The sequence below is a fragment of the Piliocolobus tephrosceles genome, chromosome 14 (genome assembly GCF_002776525.5).
Source record: "Piliocolobus tephrosceles isolate RC106 chromosome 14, ASM277652v3, whole genome shotgun sequence".
Classification (NCBI taxonomy): domain Eukaryota; kingdom Metazoa; phylum Chordata; class Mammalia; order Primates; family Cercopithecidae; genus Piliocolobus; species Piliocolobus tephrosceles.
Window position 1 is genome coordinate 64,324,160 of NC_045447.1, and position 17,102 is coordinate 64,341,261.

Genomic DNA, 17,102 nt, shown 5'->3' on the forward strand with positions numbered 1-17,102 from the left:
TACATGCGTGAGAAAGAAAGTCTCTCATGTCCATATAATGGTAGCAGGGATCTGTCTAACAAATATTACCCTCCTAACTTACAGAAAGCTTTCATAAAGAGCCTTGAGGCGTCTTTTCCCCCCAAGGGCTAAATAGTGACTCAAATTCAACTCCAAACTGTCCTACGGGTCTCTGTGCAGATGAGTTTAAAGCCAATAGCCTAAAATCAAAGCACAGTTCTCCTAAGTAGCTAATTGAGATCAGATCAAAATCTTCCACCTTGAGGTGCAAGCTGATTGGCTGAAGAAATGCTGCCACCATCACCCTCCTCTCTACGTAACTCCAAAACATGGTATGTGGGGAAGGTTATACAGGCCCATCCAAGACTTGTAATATCAGCTACCACCGAAACCTCCCCCATTCACACACTAATGGAGCCCTTCTGCATGTCAGCCAGTGTTCCAGGGTCTAGCAATACAGTAGAAAACAAAAGAGACAAACTATGACCACTGATGTGGAAGAAATCAAAAGTAAATTTGCTGACAATGACAACATCCGGGAACGACTGTGCGAAAACTTTTACAGTTTGTAAATGCTTTTGTATAATTCACTTTTAGTAAAGACACATTTCTAGAATTCAAAAAAGCCATTTACACCAATGGTAAAGGTAGAACACTTTTATCACAGTTTTTTTTTTCTTTGTTTTGTTTTGTTTTGTTTGTTTTTTGGGGGGAGACAGGGTCTCACTATATTGCTCAGGCTGGAGTACAGTGGCTATTCATAGGCTCAAACATGGTACACTCTGGCCTCAAATTCCTGGCCTCAAGTTATCCTCCCACCTCAACCTCCCTACTAGCTGGAACTACAGGCATGTACCACCATACCTGGGTTTGTCATGTAATTTTCTTTTTTCATTTAAACCGTTACTTCAAAAAAAATGGCAAATATAGACAACTCAAAATCTACCTTTTAAGTCACTGGCAACTTCAACCTTATACCACTCTTACTTTAGGCAGTAAAAAGCGAACAAAAAAATGAGGGAATAAATAGCTCACAATTTTAGTAAAAGTTAAATATGTTACATATCATGTCTATACAGAACATGCTCTATATAGATAATGAAGCTCATATAAACATACAAATATTTTCTATATTTATTGTATATTCAGACCAAAATCCAGTGCCCATGTTTCTAAAATTTCAAATTTTCATGTCGCTAGACAAAAGACTATAGATTCTTACCTTCTTACAATATGCTATATAAGTGCTCTGTTGGCTTTTAACATTTGATTAGTGACCACAAACCGTTTTTCACCCCAAAAAGTATACCTATTAATATACTAAGAAAGCGATCAGCAAAAATGCCCCTAAAAAAGAAAAAATGGGAGGGAGGAAGGAAGGAGGAAGGAAAAAGGAAGGAAGGAAATCCAGTATAACTTCAAGTAATGTACAACACATCTCGGTGAATATTACATATAGGAAAATTCCTTTATAAAAACTATTTTACCTGTAGAGTTTTCTCTAGTCTGCTTTTTTCTTTCATAAGTAAATCATATTCTCGATTGCAATTTTGGATCATATTGTCTCTTTCCTCCAAATCATGTTCAAACCTTCTGCATTCTTCTTTCCATTTTTGCTGAGAAGTCTGAAATGCTTCCTCAATTTCATTTGTCTTTGCTTGAAGTTCTGAATTTTGTGCTATTAAGAATAGAATAACAGGTACATTTACAACCATGAATTAAATAAGAAGGAGCCCCAAAACCTAGGCATTGGAGTTGACATCATTTACAGCATGATCTTAGGATAAAACAATTAACCTTTCCATTACAGTAAACTCTTGAAAACCTTTCCAGTCCAGTAAACTCTTGAAAAGTTCACAGTCTCTAAACCAATCTATTCTACAATTTTTCAATCTCTTCTTCCCCTTCAGACAATGATGATTTTGCTATGAAATAGTGTGACATATTTCTGATGGCATATCCAAGTTTAGGCGCACTTCTAGCACCGGCTGCAACTCCATTGGTTTTTGTCCTATTCAAGAAAACAAACCAGCTGAGTGTGGTGGGGCACACCTGTAATCCCAGCTACTCTGAAGGCTGAGGTGGGAGGATCACTTGAGCCTAGGAGTTGGGAGACCTCCTCTCAGATTTTTTAAAAGAAAAGAAAAAGGAGAAGAAGAAGAAAGAAAAATCAGTTTTTAAGACTGCAATATATAGGGCAAGTTTTTAAAAACAGTAGATTACAAATTTTGGTATTTGACTATTGACAACGAACTAGTTGTGGCACATCTTACACAAGCGTCACAAAGCTGAGGCTGGAAACCACTGCCCCAGCCCTTAGAACTGTAGCTATTTACTTTGCCAGATTTAGGTGCAACTCACCTCTTACCCTATTACCTCAACAATAACCAACATCTATCAACACACTACCATTGCTGCTCTGTTTCAGCACCTAGAAAAGAAGGAAATGCTTCCAGGTCTGGCTCTATCACCTGCCACCTGATTAAACCTCTGTGATTCTCTGAGTCTCACTAGGAATAAGAATGTCCCTAGTTAAGTTTTTGTGAAGATAAAATGATGAAATGTTTATAAAAACATGTTAAAAAACGTAGCCACAGCTACATTAGCAGTAGTATTTCTAAACTATATTTACTTGCATTATGAATGAATCATATATTCAAAACATTCAAAATACAAAGGTATAAAAGGTGCAAAAGTAAATACATTAAAAGTCCCCCTCCCATTCAGCTGCCATCTCCAGAAGACATTCTTCCATGGTCTCGCATCCAGCATTGCAGGAAAGTAGTTTGAGGCCATTTTGACTCCTGATCCTTTGCATTTGACCTCTTTTTATTTTCTCTTGAAAGCTTTAGAATCTTCTCTTTGTCTTTATTTTTCTGAAATTTCTTAATGCTATGTCTTCAGTAGGTCTACTTCTTTCCATACAGTAAATATTCGATAGGCTCTTTCAATCTGGCAATTCATATCCTTTAGTTCTGAGATGTTATCTTGAGTAATTTCATTGATGATTTATCATACATTTTTGTTTTCTCTCTTACCTCATTCACTATTCCCTTTATTCAAACTGGTTCTCAAATTTTTTCATCTCTTCTCTCCTATTTTTCTACCTCTATCTTTTGAATTCTAATTTCTGGGAGGTTTCTTCCATCTCATCTTCCACTGCTTCTAGGGACATTTTTCATTTCTGCCTTCACATTTTTAATTTGTTAATTTTTTCAAGCCAAACTGTATCCAACTTTATTAATTATATTTTTCACAAACAATAATGGTATTGCAGGCAGGTATTTCAGTTAACAGTATACAACTTTTAAACTCCCTCTCCTTCAAAGGACTACCAAAATCAGAAAGCCACTATAAACCCAATGAAGTCCTCATTTGATGTTCTGAAGAGGGAAAGTTTAGAGTAGGAGTTGACATTCACATCAACATGTTGTTAACCACTTTTCACCAGCCGACTCTGACTTTTAGGAAGTGAAATGAAAATGGCAGAATTTATCTAACGATCTACAATCTAGAAAGAGAAGCGCTGCTATTTTGAGGCATGCCATCTCAGTGGTGTCACTGGAAAGTCCAGACTGCCTGATACACTGACAACAAATTACCGGGAGTCAATCCCAAGAGATGTCTGGGCTTAAGGGAGTTAAGTCTATGTTGAAGGTGGAAGGGAGAAGAGGACATAAAAACAAATTTGTTTTTCCACACCACAAGGTGTTTGTGCCAAGGTGGCTATGTGTGTCAACATCAGGGAATCTCTCCTCCTGGGAGCCAAGAGGAAGTCTCTCAAAACTAGAAGGGAAAGGTGTTTTCCCCACAACAATCCACTTCGGAGACATTCTATTAGTAACACAAGTCCCTTCCTCAAAAAACGATGTGTTCTGTGGGGCAACAACATAGCTTCAAAAAAAAAAAAAATACAACAAAGTCTGCATTTTCATAAAACTTGGTTGAAAAATATTTCAAACTGTATAGTCACCAAAAGTACACAGTTACCAAAAATGCACACATTTTACTTGGCGTCTCCAGCACCCTGAGCTTCCTGTGCCTGGTCTGTTTTGGCATCTCCATTTCCTCCTGCAGGATTCTTCCCCTCCTTATAAGTGTCAGCTTTTGCCTTTGGGTACCTTTTCTCCCTTCTTCGCAGGGGAAAAGAAGGCTTTTTAGGCTTGGGCTCTGGCTTTGAAGGAGCAGGTTTAGCAGACAACCTTGCAGATCTTCTCTGTAGCTTGGCTTTATCTCCTGTAGCATCCCCTTCAGACTTTCTCTTGGGCATGGTGGCAACGCTGGTAAGACGTAGCACCAGATGCAGGGATGTAATGGCGTGTGGGCTTTGGTCAGTCCGAGAGTCCTTCTTGCCTCTTCTTCACACTGCTTCCATATTTTTAATTTCTTTTCTTTTCTTTTTTTCTTTTTTTTTTTTTGAGACAGAGTCTCACTCTGTCACCCAGGCTGGAGTAGAGTGGCACAATCTCAGCTCACTGCAACCTCTGCCACCCAGATTCAAGCGATTCTCCCGCCTCAGTCTCCCAAGTAGCTGGGATTACAGGCACTTGCCATTGTGCCCAGCTAATTCTGTCTCTATTTTTAGTAGAGACAGGGTTTCACCATGTCGGTCAGGCTGGTCTTGAACTCCTGACTTCGTCATCCACCCGCCTCAGCCTCCCAAAGTGCTGGGATTACAGGGGTGAGCCATTGCGCCTGGCCCCATATTTTTAATTTCTAAGAGCTTTCATTTTTTATAACATCTGGTTCTTACTTCATAGATGAAATATATTCTTTCAGCTCTGAAGAAATTAATGCTACTTGTTTTAAATGTTCTCCCTGCAGAGCCTCTGTTTCTTCTAAGTTGATTTCTTCTCTCCATTTTAGAGGGTTTCCTCATATATCTGATAACTTGGTCATCTACTCTCATTAAAAGTGAGAAACTATAAATGTAGTACAGTTTATACATTAATATACCCACCACCTAGAATCTGAGCTTCAAGGTAGAAGTTAACAACTTTAGTCTTCACTGAAGAAGGATCTGGATGGCTCATTTATTGGGAAACCTTCAACATCAGTATCATTAGGTTTTTCCTCCTGGTTTTGTATTAGTCCGTTTTTTTACAAAGACATATCCTAGAGTAGGCAATTTACAAGAGAAAGAGGTTTATTGGACCTGCAGTTTCATGTGGCTGGGGAGGCCTCACGATCATGGCAGAAGGCAAGGAGAAGCAAGTCATATCTTATGTGCATGGAGCAGGCAAAAAGAGAGCTTGTGTAGAGAAACACCCATTTTTAAAACCATCAGATCTCGTGAGACCCACATCACAAGAATAGCATGGGAAAGACCCGCCCCGATGATTCAATCATCTCTCACTGGGTCCCTCCCATAACACATGGGAATTATAAGAGCTACAAGATGAGATTTGGGAGGGGACACACAGCCAAACTATATCAGCTTGGTCAGGTGATACACAGAAGAGTCCTCCAACATCTGACATAGAGTGTAGAAATGCAGGTGTTAGCTTTTGGGGAAGTCAATATACAAAGGAAGTTGGGGGCTGAGCATGGTGGCTCATGCGTGTAATCCCAGCACTTTGGGAGGCCAAGGTGGGAGGACTGCTTGTGTCCAAGGGTTTGACACCAGCCTGGTCAACATGGCAAGACCCAGTCTCTACCAAAAAAAATTTTTTTTAATTAGTAAAGTGTGGTGGCATATACCTATAGTCCTAGCTACTCAGGAGGCTGACGTGGGAGGATGGCTTAAGCCCAGGAGTTCACGGCTGCACTGAGCTATGATCACACCACTGCCCTCCAGCCTGGGCAACAAAGTGAGACTCTATCTCTAAAAAATAATAATTAATTAATTAATTAAAGGGAAGCTGGAAGGAATGGCTCCTCAATATTCAGCATTCAGAATCTTCCTGGTTTTGCCAGTCAAAAGACTCTCTATTTTGCCATCTCCAGGGATTAAACCTCTTGATTTCCACTAGTAATTCTTAAGTAATCCCAGAATAGCATGCTCTTGGAAGGAAATCTAAGGACCCATCTGCCTCTCAAACGGCTTTCATCTAAACCTCCTTATTTTACTCACTACTGCTACTCCCATACATAATTCCAATGGTATCTGGTGCTTTCAGTTTATAAGCCTTTTGACTAAGAATTTCTCTTTCAGCTTTCCCCACTCTGGACTTAGGATTTTAATGTCTCTCTAACTCAGTTACTCCTCATCCATTTGCTTTCCAGCTTCCAAAATTTTCTCCCTTGTCACACTCCCTATTCTCTCCATTGCTATGGGATTATCTCATAACTGCATTAGGTTTTTTACACTACCCTCAACACTTCATTACAAAAATTTTAAAAACAGAGAAAGTTGAAAGTATTGTGCAGTGAACATCCATATATCCACAACCTGGACTCTAGGATTGTTAACACTTTGCCTTATTTGCTTTATCAGATATTCATCCATCCATCAATGCTTGCATTCATTTATCCACCCATCAGTCCATCATATATTTTATGCATTTCAAAGCAAGTTGCAAATATCAGTACATTTCACTCCTAAATAGTTCAGCATGTATATCATTAATTAGAATTTAGTATAGTTTTATTTTTTACAGATAAAATTTACATGTAGTAAAATGCACACATCTTTAGTGTACCCTTCAAGGAGTTTGTTTTGCTTTTTTGAGACAGGGTCTCACTGTGTCACCCAGGCTAGAGTACGGTGGTGCGCTTTCAGCTCACTGCAACCTCTGTCTCCTGGGTTCAAGTGATCCTTCTGCTTCAGCCTCCTAAGTAGCTGGGATTACAGGCATGCACTACCATGCTCGGTTAGTTTTTGTTTTTAGCAGAGATGAGGTTTCACTATGTTGGCCAGGATGGTCTTGAACTCCTGGGTTCAAGCGATCCACCTGCTTCCACCTCCCCAAGTGCTGGGATTACAGGTGTGAGCCACCGCACCAGGCCAATGTTCAAAGAGATTTTATGAATAAATACATTCATGTAACCCAAACACCTATCAAAATACAGAGCATTTCCTTCAACCCAAAAAGTACCCTCATACTCTTTCCCAGTCAAATCCACTGCCAACTCACCCCGCAGAGGCAATCACTGTTTAGATTCTTTTTCTCACCAACGATTAGTTTTTCCTATCCTAGAACTTTATATTAATGGAACCATACAGGATGTCCTGTTGAGTGTAAAGTTTCTCTCACTAAGCATAATGTTGTGGAGATTCATTCATGTTACTGCATACGTTAGTGGTTGGTTCCTTCTTATTGCAGAGCAGTATTTCATTATATAACACAAATTGTTTCTTCATTCTCTTGTTAATGAATATCTTTTACCCCAACTTTGGAGTACCATGAATGGAGTTGCTATGAAATTCTTTTACAAGTCTTTTTTGGACAAATATTTTTCTTTCTCATGGAGAAATAATAAAGAGTGAAACTGCTGGCTCATAAGATAAATGCATGTTTATTTTAAAAGAATTGCCAGGTTTTTTTCCAAAGTGGTTGTATCATTTTACACTCCCGTTAACAAAAAGTATGAGTCCCTGTTGCTCTATATCCTCACCAACATTTGGTATCGACAATCTTTTCAATTAGAGCCATCTGATAGGTGTTTAATAACATCCACTATGGTTTTCATTTGCATTTCCCTGACAATAAGTGAGGTTATGCATTTTTCATGTGATTAATACTCATCTCTCTATCTGACTCTGTAGAATGTCTGTTGAAATTGTTTGACTCTGAGCAAGTTCCCATCTTTCCAGGACTTCACTTTCCTCATAGTTAAATGAAAGTCATGAACTTTCATATCTAGTGCCTTCCAACTCTTATATTCCTAAATTCCAGGTGGTGGTGTAACTATTATTAAACACCAAAGGTAATTACTGGGGCTCAGAACACAATACCTCCAATTATGGTGCCTTGGTATTCTGAATATTTTTCACCTGCAGAAGACAGGAGGGCCTCAGAAGGAAGGTTACTCTGACTTCCTGTCTTCTACCCTTCTTTCTCCCCAAAGCAAGACATAAAATCTAGAAAAGTCGCCTCTCTGACCGACTATCTCTGAAAGTAGGTCATGGGGCCCTCAAGTGATCTATCACCTGAAAGAAAGAAATGCTACTGAACAAAGAGGCTTGCTGGGTTTCCCACTCAGTTTATTACATTAGATCATATCCTTTTGTCCAGTCATATTTCTCCATAACTATCCACTTCTTTCATGAGACTTAGCAAAAAAATAGTTTTCCCTGGTTCTTTACGTCTTCATTTCTGGAGGCTCCCACATCATCTAAAACTTTATTAAATAAATGTGTTATGCTTTTCTCTTGTTAACCTGTGTTTTGTTATAGGGTTGTCAGTTATAAACCTTGCATGGGTGAGTAAAAGATACTACTTTTTCTTCTCTACATAATCAAAAATGTTTCTGACCAATGTCAATAACCCCAGACAGCTGAACAAAACTAAGGATCTTAACAGTTACAATAATTATACCTTAACATTTCTTTAGCCCCATGAAGTTAACAAAGCACTTTCTTTTTTTCTTTTTTAATCAAGGACAATTCTTTTCACATTTTATTTTTTATTTCAATAGTTTGGGGGAACAGACGGTGTTCGGTTGCAGGGAAAAGTTCATTAGTAGTGATTTCTGAGATTCTGGTGCACTCATCACCCAAGCAGTGTACGCTGCAACCAATGTGTAGTCTTTTATCCCTCACCCTCATCCCATCCTTTCCCCAGAGTCCCCAAAGTCCATTATATCATCCTTATGCCTTTGCATCCTCAGTGTAAAATTTAGTTCTGAGAATTTAAGTTCTGGGATACATGTGCAGAATGTGCAGGTTTGTTACATAGGTATACATGTGCCATGGTGGTTTACTGCACCCATCAACCCATCATCTATATTAAGTATTTCCCCTAATGCTATTCCTTCCCCAGGCCCCCACCCCCTGCCAGGCCCCGGTGTGTGATGTTTCCCTCCTTGTGTCCATGTGTTCTCCTTGCTCAACTCCCACTTATGAGTGAGAACATGCAGTGTTTGGTTTTCTGTTCATGTGTCAGTTTGTGGAGAATGATGGTTTCCAGCTTCATCCATGTCCCTACAAAGGACACGAACTCATCCTTTTTTATGGCTGTGCAGAATTCCATGGTGTATATGTGCCATATTTTCTTTATCCAATCTATCATTGATGGCCATTTGGGTTGATTCCAAGTCTTTGCTACCGTGAACACTGCCACAATAAACATATGTGTGCATGTGTCTTTATAGCAGAATTATTTATAACCCTTTGGGTATATACCCAGTAATGGGATTCCTGGGTCAAATGGTATTTCGATTTCTAGATCCTTGAGGAATCACCACACTGTCTTCCACAATGGTTGAACTAATTTACACTCCCACCAACAGTGTAAAAGCATTCCTATTTCTCCACATCCTCTCCAGCACCTGATGTTTCCTGACATTTTAAAGATCACTATTCTAACTGGCATGAGATGGTAACTCACTGTGGTTTTGATTTGCATTTCTCTAACGACCAGTGATGATGAGCATTTTTTCAAATGTTTGTTAGTTGCATAAATGTCTTCTTTTGAGAAGTGTCTGTTCATATCCTTTGCCCACTTTTTGAGGGATTGCTTTTTTCTTGCAAATTTGTTTAAGTTCTTTGTAGATTCTGGATATTAGTCCTTTGTCAGATGGATAGATTGCAAAAGTTTTCTCCCATTCTGTAGGTCCCCTGTTCACTCTGATGATAGTTTCTTTTGCTGTGTAGAAGCTCTTTAATTAGATCCCATTTGTCTATTTTGGCTTTTGTTCCCATGGCTTTTGGTGTTTTAGTCATGAAGTCTTTGCCCATGCCTATGTCCTGAATGCTTTTGCCCAGGTTTTCTGCTAGGGTTTTTATGGTTTTAGGTCTTACGTTTAAGTCTTTAATCCATCTTGAGTTAATTTTTGTATAAGGTGTAAGGAAGGGATCCAGTTTCAGCTTTCTGCATATGGCTAGCCAGTTTTCCCAACACCATTTATTAAATAGGGAATCCTTTCCCCATTGCTTGCTTTTGTCAGGTTTGTGAAAGATCAGATGGTTGTAGATGTGTGGTGTTATTTCTGAGGCCTCTGTTCTGTTTCATTGGTCTATATCTCCATTTTGGTACCAGTACCATGCTGTTTTGGTTACTGTATCCTTGTAGTATAGTTTGAAGTCAAGTAGCATGATGTCTCCAGCTTTGTTCTTTCTGCTTAGGATTGTCTTGGCTATGTGGGCTCTTTTGGTTCCATATGAAATTTAAAGTAGTTTTTTCCAATCCTGTGAAGAAAGCCAATGGTAGCTTGATGGGGCCAGCATTGAATCTTTAGATTACTTTGGGCAGTATGGCCATTTTCACGATATTGATTCTTCCTATCCATGAGCATGGAATGTTTTTCCATTTGTTTGTGTCCTCTCTTATTTCCTTGAGCAGTGGTTTGTAGTTCTCCTTGAAGAGGTCCCTTACATCCCTTGTAAGTTGGATTTCTAGGTATTTTATTCTCTTTGTAGAAATTGTGAATGGGAGTTCACTCATGATTTGGCTCTCTGTTTGTCTGTTATTGGTGTATAGGAATACTTGTGATTTCTGCAAACTGATTTTGTATCCTGAGACTTTGCTGAAGTTGCTTATCAGCTTAACGAGATTTTGGGCTGAGACGATGGGGTTTTCTAAATATACAATCATGTCATCTGCAAACAGAGACAATTTGACTTCCTCTTTTCCTATTTGAACACCCTTTATTTCTTTCTCTTGCCTGATTCCCCTGGCCAGAACTTCCAATACTATGTTGAGTAAGAGTGGTGAGAGAGGGCATGCTTGTCTTGTTCTGGTTTTCAAAGGGAATGCTTCCAGTTTTAGTTCTTTAAGGAATCTCCACACTGTTGTACCGGTGATTGTACTAGTTTACATTTCCACCAGCAGTGTAGAAGTGTTCCCTTTTTACCACACCCGTGCAACGTCTGTTATTTTTTTACTTTTAAATTATGGTCATTCTTGCAAGAGTAACGTGGTATTTCACTGCGGTTTTGGCTTGCATGTCCCTGATAATTAGTGATATTGAACACTTTTTCATATGTTTTTTGGCCATTTGTATATCTTCTTTTGAGAATTGTCTTGACATGTCCTTTGCCCACTTTTTGATGCGATTATTTGTTTTTCTCTTGCTGATTTGAGTTCCTTGTAGATTCTGGATATTACTCCTTTGTCAAATGCATAGTTTGTGAATATTTTCTCCCAGTTTGTGGGTTGTCTGTTTGCTGACTATTCTTTTGCTGTGCAAAAGCTTTTTAGTTTTTTAGTTTAATTTTAGTTTAAAGATCTATTTATATTTGTTTTTGATGCATTTGCTTTTGGGATCTTGGTCATGAACTCTTTGCCAAACCAATGTCTAGAATAGTTTTTTCAATGTTATCTTCTAGAATTTTTATGGTTTCAGGACTTAGATTTAAGTCTTTGATCCTGAATTTTTTTTTTTTATTTTACTTTATGCTCTAGGGTACATGTGCACAACATGCAGGTTTGTTACATATGTATACATGTGCCATGTTGGTGTGCTGTACCCATTAACTCGTCATTTACATTAGGTATATCTCCTAATGCTATCCCTCCCCCCTACCCCCACCCCACAACAGGACCCAGTGAGTGATGTTCTCCTTCCTGTGTCCAAGTGATTTCATTGTTCAATTCCCACCTATGAGTGAGAACATGCGGTGTTTGGTTTTCTGTTCTTGCGATAGTTTGTTGAGAATGACGGTTTCCAGCTGCATCCATGTCCCTACAAAGGACATGAACTCATCCTTTTTTATGGCTGCATATTTTTTATGGCTGCATAGTGTTCCATGGTGTATATGTGCCACATTTTCTTAATCCAGTCTGTCATTGATGGACATTAGAGTTGGTTCCAAGTCTTTGCTATTGTGAATAGTGCCACAATAAACATACGTGTGCATGTGTCTTTATAGCAGCATGATTTATAATCCTTTGGGTATATATCCAGTAATGGGATGGCTGGGTCAAATGGTATTTCTAGTTCTAGATCCTTGAGGAATCACCACACTGTCTTCCACAATGGTTGAACTAGTTTACAGTCCCACCAACAGTGTAAAAGTGTTCCTATTTCTCCACATCCTCTCTAGCACCTGTTGTTTCCTGACTTTTTAATGATTGCCATTCTGACTGGTGTGAGACGGTATCTCATTGTGGTTTTGATTTGCATTTCTCTGATAGCAATTTTTATGGTTTCAGGACTTAGATTTAAGTCTTTGATCTTGAATTGATTTTTACATAAGGTGAGAGATAAGGATCCAGTTTCACTCTTCTACATGTGGCTTGCCAACTATCCCAGCACTTCTGGCTGAATAGGGTGTCCTTTCCCCACTTAATGGTTTTATTTGCTTTGTCAAAGATCAGTTGGCTGTAAGTATTTGTCTTTATTTCCGGGTACTTTACCCTGTTCCATTGGTCTATATGCCTACTTTTATACCAGTACCATGCTGTTTCAGTAACTATAGCCTTGTAGTACAGTTTAAAAGTCAAGCAATGTGATGCCTCCAGATTTGTTCTTTTTGCTTATGTGGGCTCTTTTTGTTCCATAACAAAGCACTTTCATTTTCTCATTTCATCCTTAAAACAACCTACGTTCAAGTATCTATCTGTCAGTAAGTGGCAGAAGCAGGACCTAAATCTAAATCAGAATTCACAGTGTTCTCTTAATTAAAACCTGCTGTGTACAAGAATGTTCATAGCAACATTATTCTTAATAATCAAAAATTGGACACTACTCAAATGCCCATCAATAATAAATGGATAAATATAAGTGTGGAGTGTTTACACAATATAATACTATACATCAATACAAAGCTCTCATACAATATGCATGAATTTCAAAAACATAATGTTGGAAGAAAGAAACCAGAAACAAAATAATATATACTTTATTATTCCATTTATATGAAGTACAAAAACTGGCAAAATTAATCTACACTATTAAAAACCATTATAGTAGTTATTCATGTAGAAGAGCTTTTGATCATTTTCTGTTTCATGATCTGAGTGCTTGTTATAAGTGATATAGCTATCTAGGCACATTTATTTTTATATATTACATGTAAATAGAAAGTCTTTATTTAAGTCCAAGGACTATGTAACAGACAGCTTTTGAAGATTAAATCCAGTGCCTTTTTTCTTTTCTAGGCACCACACTCTAGCCCAGTGGTTTCTAAACCTGGCAAAATCAATGAAAGAGGCAGTGCGTCTTGAACATATAGATTTTCAAGCTAGAGATCTGGACTCAGATTATATGTGATGAGGAGCCTGGAATACATGTTTAAGACAAACAAACAAAAATCCCTTTGTGATTCTGTTGATTATTCATGGAAGAAGTGCTTCTAAAAAGTTACTAATAGAATTTTGAACTCCTTTTTCCATATATGCACAGCATAAAAATATTAATGTAAAGTAGATAAATGTTCACAAAATTGCCAGAAGACTTTTTATATGTACCCAGCTAAGTCTGTACATCAAAAGTCAGTCAATGAATCAAAACCTTACCTCTGACCCTATATGGGATGTACACACAACAGTGAGGAGTAATATACAACAATCAGGTTACAACCCTAAACATGGGAAGAAATAGAAACAGTCTTACCACAGAGCTTTTCTTGGATCCTATGTGCCTCGGCTAATCTTTCTTCAGCAGCCCGTCTTCCAAGACCAGCTTCCTTTCTAGCAACAGCTAGGTCATATTCCAGACTTTGTCGCAATGCTTCTCCCTTTTCAACCTCGGACCGTAGCTTGGCAATCTGGCTCTCATAGCTTGCCAGCTAAAAACAGATTCCTGATATCAACATGTGTCCAAAGATTATGAGAGCATACACTCAAACATTTAAGTTTCTTAGAGAAACTTGTTTCCATAATATATACAAGGCAAAAATTCATAAATTTATATGTTCTGCATCACTGGAAAGGAAGCACTATCTTACAAAATGACACTCATTATGTTTTTTACTTTAGAGAATCCACTAGAGGAAAAAAAACAAAAAAAGTCTTATAAGAACTTTTTGTAAAATTAAAGATAAATTACATATTTTAATCAGAAAGTCACACCTTGGCCAGGCATGGTGGCTCACTCCTGTAATTCCAGCACTTTGGGAGGCCAAGGCAAGAGGATCACTTAAGCCCAGAAGTTCAAGACCAGCCAGGTCGGCCGGGCGCGATGGCTCAAGCCTGTAATCCCAGCACTTTGGGAGGCCGAGACGGGCGGATCACGAGGTCAGGAGATCGAGACCATCCTGGCTAACATGGTGAAACCCCGTCTCTACTAAAAAATACAAAAAACTAGCTGGGCGAGGTGGCGGGCGCCTGTAGTCCCAGCTACTCGGGAGGCCGAGGCAGGAGAATGGCGTAAACCCGGGAGGTGGAGCTTGCAGTGAGCTGAGATCCGGCCACTGCACTCCAGCCCGGGCGACAGAGCGAGACTCTGTTTCAAAAAAAAAAAGACCAGCCAGGGCCACATGGGGAGACTCTGTCTCTATAATAATAATAATACAAAAATTAATCAGGCATGGTGGTATGCGCCTGTAGTCCCAGCTACTTAGGAGGCTGAGATGGAAGGATTGCTTGAGCTTGGGAGGGAGAGGTTGCAGCGAGCAGAGACCACACCACTACACTCCATCCTGAAGGACAGAGCAAGACTGTCTCAAAAAGAAAAGAAAAGAAAATATCCATACCTAAAAAAAAAAAAATGCATGATACATACTAAGCACTTAAAAATTTATTATTTCCTTTCCTCCTTCTATTCCCTAAATGAAACCAATAAATAAATTGCATCAAAGTAGTTTAATATTGTCTGTATTATTTCTCTTGATTATGATATCACTGATCATAAAGTAATAAAAGTGCCAAATTTGCAGGGATTTAAATGAACGAGTATCGAATTTGTGATCCTTCTGAAGTAGCATGACAGAAAGTCAGAGACAACTGGCTTCTCAATAGGCTTGATCAATGAGAGGCACATGTGGAGTGACTGACGGCAGGAGAAGTGAAAATGCCAAGATAGTTCTGTCTTTCCAGATCTACCGTGAGTAGTTATCCCTTTCTTGTCTGTGGCTGCAAATCCTGATGGACAATCCCTCCCTCCATGGGCCTTGCTTTGTCCAGTTCTAGCTCTAATCAACCTTGGGAATAGAAGCAGTTCTTCATGTTGTTGGGTTGTCTTAATCTCCTCTAGTTGTCTTTTCCGCTTTTCTCGTACCTGTGCAACCAATACCCGCTACTAATGTCCCTTTGTTGTAAGACTTAGAAAGGTTTCTGTTTTCCTAACTGAATACCCAGTAATATTGCTCTTGGTATCAGAAATTGTCTCAAGATGGGTTTATAACATTGAGTGTCTAACATATTTAAGTGTGAACACAGTGAAAGCCTCTTTGCAGGTAGAAATGGGATTCTAGTGATCTACAGCATACAGTGGGATCACAGTTCTTTAAATTATGGTGTGCAGTTGTTTAGGATGAAGTGCCAGTTGAAAACAAGCCTTTGGAAAATGAAGTAATGAATGCACTTAACTATGATGCCAGTATTGATTTACTATAAGACCTGAGGGGTAGAAAGGCTAAATCTCACTATACTAGATAATTTACAAAAACAAAATGATAATCCCAGAGCTTTAGAATCTCAGTTCAAGACAGTCAGAAAACCAGAGTTTTTATGGTGACTTTAAAATAATTGCTTATTTAGTATAGCCCCAGGGCAGATAAGGTTATGAACAAACCTGAAAATCTAATTATGGGAAATGCAAAATTACAAGTTCAATGAAGAGTTTCACCAAGTTTCTACTGTTAAGATGGTATCAGCTGGATATTAAGCAGGAAGAACATAGGATGAGGACTTTCAGAATTGAACAAACCTAAAAACTATGAACTCTCAAATCCCCCCTGAACATTCCTTACCAAAAAAAAGGAGCCTCTCCTTTCTGACTGAGGTAACCAGTTTTTCCTTGCTGAAAGATTTAGTAACGACCACACCTGAAGCAGCTGCCTTGCAGGAGCATTTGCAAGATCCACCTACATTGCTCTGTTCACCACAGATGGACTGAGATCTCAGTATGCTACAGAAGGAAAAATGCAGTCTGCTCCAGGAGGAAATAGCTTATATAGCAGAAGAACTGAAAGCTCTTGCTAATCTAGTTTTCACAGGAACTTGGAGAACATGTACAAGATTGATCTCGTAAGTTAACTCTAACAGTTCTGCTTGGATGGTTGACTGAAAATTGAATTCAACATCGGCCTACAATCATTTCATAAGGTCAAAATACCACTACTTTCCTGGCATAATACAGACTTAAAAACATGGGAGTGGTTTTGTGCAAACCAAAGCCTCCCCTTTCCTGGACTACATCCTCTTCGAGGGCACAAAGTACATTACTTAAAATTAAAATGCTGGCCAGGTGCAGTAGATGGGTCCTGCAATCCCAGCACTTTGAGAGGCTGGTAAGAGAGGGTTGCTTGAAGATAGGAGTTTGAGACCAACCTGAGCAACAGAGCAAGACCCCATGTCTACAAATAATAATAAATTAGCCAGCCGTGATGGCACACACCTTTAGTCCTAGTTACTTGGGAGGCTGCAGCATAAAATCACCTGAGCCCAGGAGTTCCAGGCTGTAGGGAGCTATGATCACATCACTGCATGCAATCCTGGCAACAAAGCAAGACCCTGTCTCTAAAAGAAAAGATTTAAAACAACAAATATACATACATGTATACATACACACATACACACACACTAACTGAAATATGATACACGATATGTAGCTATAATTTTTTTTTTTTTTTTTTTTGAGACAGAGTCTTGCTCTGTCACCCAAGCTGGAGTGCAGTGGCATGATCTTGGCTCACTGCAACCTCTGCCTCCCAGGGTCAAGTGATTCTCCCACTTCAGCCACCCAAGTAGCTGGGAGCATAGGCGCGCACCACCATGCCCAGCTAATTTTTGTATTTTTAGTAGAGACAGGATTTCACCATGTTGGCCAGGCTGCTCTCGAACTCCTGACTTCAAGTGATTCGCCCACCTCAGCCTCCTCAAGCGCTGGGATTA

General features: G+C 39.1%; 1 protein-coding gene across 1 annotated transcript in view; it reads right to left on the bottom strand.

The window, feature by feature from the left end:
• Positions 1–17,102, bottom strand: part of CCDC171 (coiled-coil domain containing 171) — a 288,764-nt gene that overhangs the window by 249,625 nt on the left and 22,037 nt on the right. Inside the window, exons 4-5 of the mRNA XM_026453886.1 lie at positions 13,660–13,834; positions 1,488–1,678 (exon numbers count right to left, since the gene is read on the bottom strand). Of these exons, the coding sequence (XP_026309671.1) occupies positions 1,488–1,678; positions 13,660–13,834 (366 nt within the window). The remainder of the gene's footprint in view (positions 1–1,487; positions 1,679–13,659; positions 13,835–17,102) is intronic.